This window comes from Glossina fuscipes, unplaced genomic scaffold (assembly GCF_014805625.2).
Source record: "Glossina fuscipes isolate IAEA_lab_2018 unplaced genomic scaffold, Yale_Gfus_2 27, whole genome shotgun sequence".
NCBI classification, from domain to species: domain Eukaryota; kingdom Metazoa; phylum Arthropoda; class Insecta; order Diptera; family Glossinidae; genus Glossina; species Glossina fuscipes.
In genome coordinates, this window is record NW_023998422.1 from 1,635,419 (window position 1) to 1,648,685 (window position 13,267).

The 13,267-nt window shown below is 36.1% G+C and overlaps 1 protein-coding gene across 1 annotated transcript in view; it reads left to right on the forward strand.

Annotated features, from left to right (window-relative positions):
- The window catches only part of LOC119635741 (nuclear pore membrane glycoprotein 210), a 48,151-nt gene extending 36,453 nt beyond the window's left edge, over positions 1-11,698 (forward strand). The window contains exons 23-26 of the mRNA XM_038030734.1: positions 3,717-3,855; positions 4,964-5,014; positions 11,015-11,110; positions 11,300-11,698. Of these exons, the coding sequence (XP_037886662.1) occupies positions 3,717-3,855; positions 4,964-5,014; positions 11,015-11,110; positions 11,300-11,415 (402 nt within the window). The 3' untranslated portion in view covers positions 11,416-11,698. The remainder of the gene's footprint in view (positions 1-3,716; positions 3,856-4,963; positions 5,015-11,014; positions 11,111-11,299) is intronic.
- Positions 11,699-13,267: the final 1,569 nt, after the last annotated feature.

The following is a 13,267-nucleotide window of genomic DNA, read 5'->3' on the forward strand; positions in this document are numbered from 1 at the left end:
CATTCTTTCATACCGTGCCGAAAGAACGTTATTGATTTATCAGCGGCCCAATCGTAGACCTATCTCCGCACTTTTTCAACATTGCTGAGTGAAAAAGTGGTAATCAGGGGCGTCATGTTTGGTGAATAAGCTGGATTTGATGGAAATGACCGTTCGAGCTGCAATAATGTATCCTGGACAATTATTGCAACAAGTGGCCAAAATGGAATTTTCAGTCAATTCGTATGGTAGCTATTTTCCCTCCTACTAGTGGTCTTCCATCGCACGTAAACGTCTACAAACAGTTGATTCATCAATTGCTAAGTTGTCTGAATGTTCTTTGAGAGTTTGAGCTGGATTTTCGTCCGGTTTGTCTTTGAACTTTTTTACTCCTAACGGCCTTTCTTTGCCATTGGCATCAAAATCATTATTTTTAAATCGTTGAAATCGCAACCGACAGTTAGGACGGTGAGTTTCTGAACGGGTGTGGCTGCGACAGCCCTAATTGAACAAAAAAAATAATGAAGGTCGAAAATGTAATTTTGAGCGTCCTTCAATATCTCACAAGAGTACTAAATAAAATAACAGTTATTTTAGGCGGAGAAAGGCCCATATGTTATATGGAATGGTATTTCCCATCTCTTTACCATGTTTATCTGTGGAATTCCTTGGCCAAAATATTTGCAAGCACCAAATATATATATATATATATATATATGACCAGTGTCCGTCTGCCCAACTCTATAGTATCTGTGGTAAACATCCTTCCGGTTGTAAAAATGAAGATATCGCCCACAAATTTTCAGAAAAATTTAAAAATGAAAAAATCCGACTGAAGAACATTCCTATAACGCCCACAAGCTTGTACAGAAAAAATGGACATCATCTTTGTTTCCCGCGGTTTTCACATGTTGCTCAGAGACTATAACAGTGGGGCGATTTTAACTTTTATTCTACAAAATAAAACAAATCAGCCACCGTCGCCTATTATTATATGAAAATTTTGTTCTTTTCTTCTTTTACTATTTTTTTTTTTTGTTTGGTAGGTATAGAAGATTCGGTCACAACCGAAAATAATTTTCTTACTTATTCTTACTGCAGATATATTTATGAATATTATTATGCATGTAAATAAGTTTGATAATTGCGCAGGTTTACTTATTGTGCCGTATGCTAAGAATATGTAAGATTTCAACATCAACTCAGGTAAAGTTCTTCTGCTTGAGAATTGACGAATTGAGTTAACTTTAATGCACGTTAACTGTCTTCCGGTTTATTCTTTGTTAACACATCCACATCCATAAGAAGTGATTCAAAACCAATTGTTAGTAATCGTTTAGAAATTACAAACATCGTTTCGAAATGACAGAAACAATTCTAAAATAATCGGAGAAATAAAAATAAATAAAAAAAAAACAAAGGAAAAAGAAAAAAGAAAAATAAAATGTCATTATACGCAAGAAATACGGAAAAGTATAAAAGCTCTTCGAAATAAAGTAAAATGAAGGCATTTACATAATGACGATACACCGCAAAAATAAATTATGCATGCCGTTGTCTGTCGTTGTCAGACTTCCTTCAATTCTGCTTTCCATTACAGTATCATCTCATCATTGTAATTGCACAACATCTCGCAATCCTTTACGTACTTTGTTGGCGTTAAAGAAATCGTATGAAACAAAACGTTCGCTCCCGTATGCATCATGCAAAGCGTTGTGTTAACCATACGATAATTTTTCCAGGAACATATGTTCAATACATATGTATATAAAAGTATGTATGTATGTATGTATGTATGTATGTACTGTACATTTGTATGTTTGTATATTTTTGCATTGCTATTGTCGCTCAATGTTTCGATAATGATAAACAAGAAAGAATTCTTTTTTACTTCTTCACATTAAATGGGATCTCTGTTGTTAATGTATTGGAAACTTTATATGCAACAATACTTTGTTTTCTCATGCTGGATATACATACGTACATACATATATACGCCCGCCCGTTCGCCCGCCCGTATATACCATATATCGTTTGTAGGAAGCGGAAGCATATAATTTGGGTTGCACAAGCAAAGGACAAAGCCAGGCGGAATTTGTTTAATCGATGAAATACATTTGACATACAGTCAATGTATAACGTGACTTCTGTCCCTTTGGGAGTGGTTTATATATTTACGTAGCTTCCTTAGTTTTTTCACTTGTCATATTACATACATGCGTTCGAATGTATTGCTCTTGAAAGGAGTTTTTTTCTTTTTTTATAAAAGATTTCCTTTTTCTTTTTTCATTTTATTTTATATTTTTGAGATTGTATTGTGCATTCTGTGTCGTGGTAGGAAGACACGCAATTTACGATTACATTTGTTTTTTTTTTTTTTCTATATATTTATTTTAATTTCCCATCATTAAATACGATGAGCGCGTAGCGAGAGTACATTCGTACTCTACAGATATTCAGGTCATGAATATTCCATAAATCTCCCTTGGAGAAAAATACAGTTATTTTCTCTTCTCTCGCTAAGCCTCTAGTTGTCGATTTCCTAACTACTGCTACTATTGAATTGAATTATCTCAATTTTGGGACTTTTGTTTTTTTTGCATCTAAAAATTATTAAGCGCCAGTCTCGTGACGGTTCTTCAGAGATAGGGTGATAGGGAGAAAGATGATGAAAGGGGAGATTGGGAAATGGGGACAGGAAACAGAAGAGAAGAGAGATAGAGAGAGAGAGGGAGAGAGAGATAGAGAGAGGGTGAGATAGAGAGAGATTGAGAGAGAGTTGCGAGAAGAGAAGAGGTGGAGAAAAAGAGAGAGAGAGTGGCGGGAAGAGAAGAGGCGAGAGAGAAAAGTTTGCGATTCCATTTTTAAGAAAGATTGGAGCAAGCAATCGATAATAACGTTGTTTTCCGAGTGAATACAGTGCACAAAGTTCAGATTGCATTCTCCAAGACGAGTTCAATATTTGAAGCATACTTTGAAGACCTCCATATAAAAAAACCGTTGAAATATTAGAGAAGTGTTCGACTGATTATATCACCCTTGAAGAAGGACGATGTTAACGAATAACGTCGGATTTGGTTTAAAATATTTTTTCCTTAGTTCTTCCAATCCATATTTCCGAAGAAGAGAAAATGCAAAAAGGAAAACTAAATTTCCATCCTCAAGTGTCATATATATATTAGAGTTTAAGAGTAATGAGCAAAAAAATGCGGCAAGCGGAGATGTTGTCAATGTCTACGGGCGTATACTCTAACCAGTTTGCCTGGTCTTCAATATTTGCAACATTCTCATTTTTTTGCGAATGAGAAAATGTTTACCATTCGTAACACATCCCTCAAACAAATCGTCGGATGATTGCAGGTGAACGATGACTATTGACGATGCGTATAATTTCTTGATAGTTTGAATCTTTAAACGATGTGTGATGGCATTCCAACCATTAGTCTACAAGTTGCAATTGTTTACAATGCCGTCGAACGCTAAATCCAGAATCTTCCATTGCCTTGAAAATTACGTAAATAGCGCCAATAGGTTAAATGTAATTCGTAAACTAACGGTGCCAATGTCATTAATGTCATGGAAATGACATTTGAATAATACTATCTAAAAATCATAGGAGCCTGTCAATAGGGCTGCCATATATGTGTCGGATTAGAGATTTATTGAGTGATGATATATATATGCACATTCTTGTTTTTTTTTTTGAAAATACGTAATAATTTGACACTCTCTTTCAGATACCTCTAGTCGGGACAGCGGTTGCGCCTCAATGTTCTCAGCAGCCATTCAGTGCAGCTCCAGCGTATATATTAAAGTTGTTGTCTAATTTGGGTCTGATCGTAACTGTTGTTATTCTGGTGGCGTTTACAGTATGGTGTAAGTATAATTTGCTTAAACGAGTTAATTCGACGTATAAGTTGCCTAACAGGGCTTTGATCGAAATTTGCGTACATCTGGTCATCTTCAAGTAACGTAATTTTTGTTCAGTTCTTAAAGCACGGATAAGCTGTATAGTGCATTGCAGATCTGCAATATGGAGAACTTCAACATTGCTAGCAGTCATTGCCGGGACTAAGTACGAAAAAATTGGACTTCATTCATCAATGAAGTCTCTTTTAAAAGTGATAAAGCCAATCCAACACCTCTCTGACATTTTAATGCTTTTCTTAGATTGATACTTATCTGAATTATGCCAGCGCAGATGTTTTTATGCGACCGGGAGTAAACGCGGGACGCATTGAGCAAATATCTTCGTCGTGTCAAGTTTGGAATAAACTATCTTTTGATATACTTAAGATGACAGATAGCTCTTGGAACACACTTCTTCGACTATCGAGAATAGCTCTCCGCATTTATTTAATGTTTTTTGGTGCAGCCCCCCTCTTTTGAGTGCCCACTTACGTAGCGTTTTTCAAATTACTTTGACATTGAACGGTTTTTTTTTCATCATCAAGCAAAGTGCGATCAGTGCACGAAATTAGGATTTTCCCATTGTTTGTTCACCATCGCAAACAATGCAACTTGTAGGTAAATGACTGAAATAGTATGAAATTCCGGCAGGTGTTTTAATGATTGTCAGCATCTAAAACTAGTATGTATTCCCGTTGTTAGAAGCGACATCAATCAGTTTTGGTAATATGTGACCGAGATGTTACGTGAGCACGAGAAGTGGACATTTTACATTATCTTGGAGCGGTACAGAACAGAAAGCGATTCTATTAGATTCTGAACAGAAAGCGATTCTATTAGATTCTATTAAAAGTTAAAAATGTTTTTAGTTAGCGGTAAGACTAGGAATGATTTTAGTGCATCTGATAAGGTAATTGTTGAGTGCTATTAAAACTATGCATCCTTGTAACTATTTCGCTCATAAAATAGGAAAGGGGCAGGGCAACATGTAATTTCTGTTAAATTCTTTGTGGACATATTTTTAAGCATTTTCGCCTATAATATTTATAATTTTTTCTGTTTTCTCTACTTGCAGTGTATTTTTCTTTAAATCCTTCAGTTGGCACAACACAAATTAATCCAGACGGTAAGTTTAATTAACCGTTTCCTTTGTATTTTTATGTAGTTTGTTATTCTTTTTTTTTGTTTTTTTTTGGTTTTTTTTTTTTTTGTTTACTTCCTTTAAAAGAAACTTGGGCAAGAATCAAAATAGAAAAATCTTTATAAAAGTTCGCTTTAAGGGGAAATAAAACGAAACGCAATTACGTTAAAATGAATTTCAAAAGTTTTTGCCTTTTAGCTTGTTGTCGTTTTACCAAAGCCAAATGTTTCTACCAGCAATTAATATTCTTAAAGCATTTCGTTCTCTCTGCTTTGTTGCTTTGTTATTGTTTTTGTTGTTTTTCTTTATTAGCAGCAATAGTTGGACAATAACTAGTTATCGATACTTTTCAAGGGAAATGACTCATACCCATCACCGGTTCATGGGGTGTTGCAAGGACTATTGTGTCACTTCGAAAATAAGCAAGAGGAGAGCATAAACTTTTCGCATACATAGGAGTAGTGGAGGTCACGGCGGTCTTTTCTCGTATATTATTCGGTATAAAAATTATTAATAACTTTTCATATTAGTGAATAGCATCTTCAGCATGTCAATATTGGTTCCATCTTACTTCCGAAGGACGGAAGAACGCAATTTTATTACGTTTGCTTTTGGGGACGTCCGACGTGGAAGCCGCAATTCGAGAGTTGACATCGAGACCCACTGTCCAACCCAAGAAATCATCTTAATTTGCCGCCATGCTTGTCTACAAGCGTTTCAACATCGTCAGCTGGTTTTTATCTGTTACTCACCTTTCGTTTTTATTTAAGTGTGTACGTGCAAGCTCGCTCGTCACAGTAACGTAAATCCAATTCATAAAAACTATTTGAACAAGACATTACGCTCTAGTTTTTAACGAAAGTCGGCGAAAATGAATGCTTTGACGTACGAAGTGAATGGGATGGAACCATTTCTTAAAACTTCTTTTGTAAATAGTTTAGATAGAATATTAATTTATACTGATTCGGCGCATAAATTTACTGTATTAGCTTTCGACCATAGAGACCTTTTCTTCAATCCTTTTTATAAGCGCTAATATATAAAACAGTGTATATATATATGGCATTCGTGCATTCAAACGAAGTTCCATTTTTTAATGATATGAAAGACATTGACAACAATTCAAAGTCAGTTAAAATTCTCTCTATAAAAATTCTCTATATAGGAATTATTGGAGAGAAAAATTTAACGATTACCTACATTCCAATATCCTTTCTTTATTATAATAAAACTTTTTTCTTTTTCTTCTTAATATAAAGAATTTAGCATATCTCTTAGAATTGATTTTCAATACATCTCTATTTTTAAGATCACGTATAAAATGATATTTTGTATCGACTTTTTTCGATCTTCCGCTTTTTGCCTCCATATACCTCAGTATATAACTTTTTACATAGCTCTTGGTGTCCTCGAAGATTATTACAGCTTTTTTATTTTTAATTCCAAAGTCAGCCAAAAGGGTTTGTAACGCAACGGCTTTTTGTGCAACTGCAGCTACTGATATATATTCTGCGTCAGTTGATGAAAGCGAGGAACATTGCTTTCGTTATGTCCAGATTGTGACTAATTCCTAACTTCACTTCATGCCCAGACGTTTCTTTCTTCTTGTAGGTCTTATCTAAGGAACCTTTTATTTTATAGTTTTTTATTTTATAGACAGATATTTTTTATTATTTATACACTCTTTTCAAATATTTATAGTTTCTCTTGATATTTTTGATTTTTACGCAAAAAAAGCATTTCCCTTCGAAAAGCGTTCATTTCCATTAAGAACTTTTGCGTAATTTTCTCTTTCAATTTACTTCTAACGAAACTAAGGTTGAAAGATGTGCGATTCCGTTTTCAAATTATCAACTTGCACGCAAATAGTCTTTATTATAAGGACTCGCGTCCTTAACGATGATTTTTCTTAGTGGTCCTTGAGCTTACTCCAATAATCTCCTATTGTAACCGGATATTTAAGACGTGTGCATTGTTCATCACCAATCAAACAAAAACGCATGCTCTTGTCCGTACATCCTTCTTTATCCATTTGGTATCCGTTACAGCTGCTGTTTCCTTAGTCGCCAAATGCCCAAGATTTTCTTTTATTAAGAGCACTTCCATCTTAAGCTTCTATTATGCAATCAAGCTTACGAGCATTCAGATTCTCTTATTCGATTAAACGCCCACAACCAACCTATAGAATCATTAGATTGTATGTTAATCAAGTGAAGGATTATTTCATTGGATTATCGATTTTGAGGGCTGCGTTTGAAAAGTCTTTTTCAGTAGCATATGTTAGACAGGAAGGTAATCACGTAGCGGAAAAGAAGCTTTCGCTGTTGTATCCATCGGTTTGGCAAAAACTAATTTTTCATACGTTGTTGTCACTCGGGCATCTTACGTTTAGAGTAATGTTTGTAGATTCACAATGTGCTGATATTCTCTATGTAGAACGGTGCTTGATAAATGACAGTAAATGATTACTGCATTCCAGGAAACAGTATATGTGGGACAATATTAGCCAATGTGGTACTTAAATGTCTCCTTTGTCTTCATACTAAACGAATTATAAAACTTAAACCTATCTATTTACTGGATTTCTCCATTCTCCTACACTAGTTCCGTATTATTCATGGGAAGTAGAATTCTTTTTTGTCTATCTTATCCTTGAATTCTTCTTAATAATTTGATTTTCTCGTATTCGTTCACTACACACATCACTATGTTGCGTTAACCAAGAGGAAGCCAAGTCCTTATCCCATTTAAGTTTTAAAAACGTTCTGCCCCTTTACATACATAGATATGTTCTGTTTGGATTCTTATTCACAGCCAACTGAACTTACTTATACTATTGTATTCTTTTTAACGGTATTTGGCATCATCATCACTAAGTTACGAGCTCTGGTAAGCGTTTGATCGAAGTTTACCGGCAGTTGTCAGTCAATAGCGCTCAATAAGCCGCAAATTGTTAACTGACATATTGTTTTGTTTTTTTGCTTAAACGGTTGGACTAATAAGTCAGTGATATATTCTGCGATGAGAGGCTTTCCGCAAACAGCAGTCAGCTGATGTCTAGCTTCAGTGATGGTTGATGAAAATTAACCATAGGCCCGACGCAAAGCGAAAAGAATATTGTGCAAGAGTTTCTGTTCCTTGTGCAGAGCAACATCGGTGACAATTTAAATCGTCTACTCCGCCCTCTCTACGTTGTCTGTTTTGCGTGTATGCCTGCCTACCTTTACGGTGCTGTGAGCTTGTATTATAAAACAACATGCATTCATTGAGTTGGCAACTGACAGTGAATGATTTAACATATGTGTCGTATTTATAAAAACACACTTTTTTCTTGTCATCATCAGCAGCGATGGCATTTATACAAAATGCCGAGATATTATAGTTTCATTTGTTGATTAAGTGTTACCTCTGCAACGGTGGGAGCATTGTGTAAACACTGACTGAAGAATCAATCGCAAATGAGTTTCTTTGCATATATACATAACACGTGCATGCATGTACAACGCTTTTGGACAAATTACTTACATGAATGCCATCACCGTCAACTGTTCACGAAGATCGTTGTCATCGTCAACATAGCTATGAATATGAACATTGTCTCTTTTGTAGACATTTATATATATATGTACGCCTCTTGAAGGTATCTGCTTTGCCTTGCGGTGAAAATTTATTTATATAAACCTTCGCTTTGCTTTCGTAGATTCGTATACATACCTATTTTTATGGGTGTTTCTCACCACGATAACTGTGTTAAGTGGTTTTTCCGCTCTGCAATTTGCATCTGCTTTCAATTCATTAACGCGCAACCTAAATTTGCTGGTTATCTTCATTTTATTTTGCGACTGTTTGACACACAGACAAGAACGTACACATATATCGCTTTAAGTACACTTTGATCTTAAACGCAAATTAATTGTAAGAGAATTACATGCATAACACTTATTAAATCAAATGCGACGATATGCAAACTTAACGTTGTATACAGTTGCCTTTCCCTAATTACATCTTCATTACAGAGCACGAAATAAAAGTATGACAGTAGTTAACTTTTATCTTCTTACCTACTTGTTCCTTACAACATCAGTAAGCATTAAAATTCTAGAAGGTTTCTTTAGCCTGAGGAAGAAATGTATCCCCTTGTTAAATCGATAAGCGATAGGGAATAAGTGCATCAGGTTATCCAAACGCGTATTGTTAACGTCGATGACGAATCTGAATAAATAGACGGCGCCATCATCAGGGGTGCAGTTGGGTGCAGACTATTAAGAGTTGCTCTAGACAAGAAAACCAACCCTAGGAACTGCCAACCCTAGGTCTGCCAACAGTAACTGATGCAGTTCAAACGAAAAACAAGAATGATGACTTTTGGCACCGCATGCTTGTGGCACTGAGTCGGAGTATGTCAAGTTTCGCGCTGTGTTCCCTAAAACGTCACTTCATCTGAAAAACAATGGATTCAATCGATGACCCGTCATATGATTGGGCAAGGGCTTCGTTCTTATGACTTTCTATGAAGAGGTTTGTTTATGGATCGATTACACTTTGTGCGAAATTAATCTTTTGCCCAAATATGGGAGAAGTAGTGGAATACTTTGTGTCATTTCTTAAGTTCGCTATGGGATATAGCAATGTTGGGATGGAATTTGTGGCCCAAGTTGCCAGAACGCCATACTAATGAAGCATAGTCCCTCCAAATTCCAAGCAGAAGTCTACGCAATCACGTCATGTGCATCTAAATGTTTAAGAAGGCAGTGCAGGAGAGAACGGATCTGCATATACACGCACAGTCAAGCCGCCTTGAAGTCCCTAAGGGGAAGTGTCTTCAATGAATGAGATAGGCAGACACAATTTGCATCTAATTTGGGTGCCTGGACATTCGGGTGATAAGGGCAACGAAAGGGTCGACTTTTTAGTTAACAGGGGAGCCCGAGGCGCCTTGGCCCTGAACAGTTCTGTGGCGTATCAAGAACCAATATTAGTAGACTGGCATCGCAATGGGCATAGAGTAAAGCGGACTGCGGTTGCAAGCAATGTGCAGGACAACGGGAGGAAAAAGATTCATAATATCTTCCGGTAGGGCACACAAACTAATGGAACTAAGAGGAAACAACCCACATTTAACCACGGGTTTCTATACAATTCATAATTTCCTCAGATACCATCTGAAAAACATGGGTATGCTTAATACCGATTCATGCAGATTCTGCCAAGAAGCGAGGGAGGCGTCCTATTACATTCTATGTGAATGTGAGGCCATCTACAGAATCAGATGCCGGCGAGCATTTTACAAAGCCGAAGAAGGTGTGACGCTCCGACCAAAGGAAATTGCCGGGATTTGTAAATTTTGCTAAAACTGGAAGACTAGTGGCATGGGCGTGTATTCAATAGATCTTCTGGGTCTAGCGAATTTTGAATGGCTTAACAAATCATTCTATAAAAAATGCATGGAAATGAATCATTCTTGAAGGAGTCCATGTTGACGAATATGGTGAAGGTTTCCGGGAATTATTGATCGATCCATTCAACCATAATTTTCCAAATGCGTATGCATACTTAAGCCCGCCAATACGTACGTTACATGTTCGCACTTATAATGGCAAAAATTTATAGATAAAAGAACTATTGTCTTCCTTTGTTTTTTATATACGAAACCCTATCAATTTGCAGGCTTTTTTTGTAGGATTTGCTAAAGTAGGAAAAATTTAAATAGCAACAACAACTTTTTATCTCAGTATTGGTTTTTTTGCATTTCCAACAAGAATCCGTCCAACTTCGACTGTGGAATAGGCGTAGTCCGTTGTAAACAAAAGCAGGGGACTTTGAAAAATGAGTTTTGAAGTGCCGCCTAAATAAAGCCAAGTAATGAAAACTTTCTTGAACAGCATGTGCATTATAAAGTTCGACAACTGAAAACCATCAACATAACTGTGCTTCAGCAGATTTATTGTTAATTTAATTATTTATTTTTTTCGTATTTAATTTTAGTTTTTGTTACTGCCAAAAATCTTACGCCAAACTCTGTGTCCAGTTCCCCGGCCAGCCCGGTGAGAGATTCTCCTGAAATTTTGCTTTCACCATATTGTAAGTTTCATTTCTTTTTACGCTTAAGACACAGAGCTTACACATCTCTGTCCATCATATTATTCGTACTATATATATACTTATAAAATTTTCATGTCCACCATAGCACGGGACGGCAAATATTTCTTCATTTTCATTGTATGCTTCCTTTTTAAGACAATTGTTGTTCTTTTTTTATATACTTTTAAGATAATCGTGGCAGCCCGAGCAGTGTTGGCAGTTTATCGCCTGGAAACGAATCTTTAGTGTACGGAGATACAACTTTAGTCTCGCCTCAAAGGAGATTACATCGCAGATGTTTATGAGAAAATTGTTCTTAATTTATTATTTATGCATCTGCGGTCTGCACAACCGTAAATACGCAGTTTTTATTGTATTCGAGTTTTATGAGAATCACGTCAAACGTAACGTCAACAAGCCATCGTCATCGTCATCGTCATCCGCACCCTTGATGGTAATTTTAACAAAAGCTTAACGAAAAAAATAAATTTCGCTTGATCTCCGTTAATTGTTCTCTACATTTTATTCTGAAGCGTCGATTGGTGTTGTTGTCCTATAACTATTTTTTTTTGTTTTTTTGCTAAAATTTATTTTCATTGAACTGAATACCGTCACCTTTTTTTTTTTTTTTGAGTTTTAATAATTGTATTTCTACCGCTCTTTTCTTAATATTAATGTAATTTAACATTTTAAATATAAATCAAATACACTTGTCGGACGTTTGGAACGGTAAATTTTGTCATGGTTGTAATGTGAACGACGAGATTTTTGTGAATTTCGATGCCAGTTTTTCTTTTGTTATTCTGACGATAGAATTCCATTTTTTTTATACCCACCGCGGAAGGGATATGTTCTTATGCCATAACAAGTATCAAACCCTAAATCGATCTAATCATGTCTGTCTATACGTCTGTGTGTCTGCAATGTCCATACTAAACATAATCCTGGTTGTAAACATTAGCAAATCAGCTTCAAATCTGCTAAAAATATTGGTTTCTTACACACACACACACACACACACACACACACACACACACACATTAGTATTGAAAATGGACTAATCCATGATGCAAGGTAAATCGGGAAAACTTTCGTCTTAAAAAGCAAAAAAAAATTGATTTTTTATACCCATAAGTAGTCATAAACTGCTGTATAGACGCAACGTCAAGAATTTCCACCTACATTTTTTGGGCGGCAAATATTTAAAAAAATACCCACACCTGCCTGACACATAGGAACGTAATTTCTTGTTGTTTCGAGCAGTGTGCTTGAAATCGACGTTTCATTGGACCAAGGTTGCCGCGGGCATCACTCTTTGCGCGGTAGAGCGTTCGCAAATTATACAGGCATCCTGTGCCGCATGACAACAAAAAATTTAAGAATGAAAAGAAGAAAAAAGATTTGAATTTGAAACAAGCTAAAAAGGTCCAATCAAACCTTTAATGAGTTCACACTTTGTAAGTCCGTTTGTGAGGTCTGTTGTTCGCACTGTACGCCGTTCGTTAATCCCTTCTTAGTCCGTCAATAAACATTCCCCTTCCCCCCTATCTTCACTCGAGCGTACACCCACCCATACTTCGCTTCAGCGGTGGAGTGTGCCGCTTTGGTTGTTGTTGACACATATCTTCCCCATAATCAATTTATTCGTAGTATTAATTTTTTTTTTATTTATTTATATTTGGTTTTGAACTCGCACTATTGCAAGTTTGTTTATCAAATGGTAATGCCTTTTATATCAAATCACAAAATTTTTCTTGTCATTTTAGTTCACGAGATTTGCCAACCAAACAAAATCATTTGTCTCACATCAATCGCTTTTTCTTCTGTGCATAGCGGCAAGCCGCTATTCTCGACAAATGTGCTCAGACCGACAGAACCCCTACCCTACTTTTGTAGGCGGATGTTGCAAGGGTTTGGAAATCATTCACTTTCCTTTAAGTTCAAGGAAGTGTTCTATTACGGCCTGAGTACTGCATACCGTAAACTTTAGACCAAGTCTACGTTTCGCTCGATAGCACTCTCAATTCTGAAATGTTTAATAAGAACAAGAACAACTAGAAACAAATTCAAAGGTACTGATTATAAATTTGGACTACATGAAGCCCCGTTGGGAAGACGTACAAATCCATCAATCAGATCACCGAATCGATTTGTTAG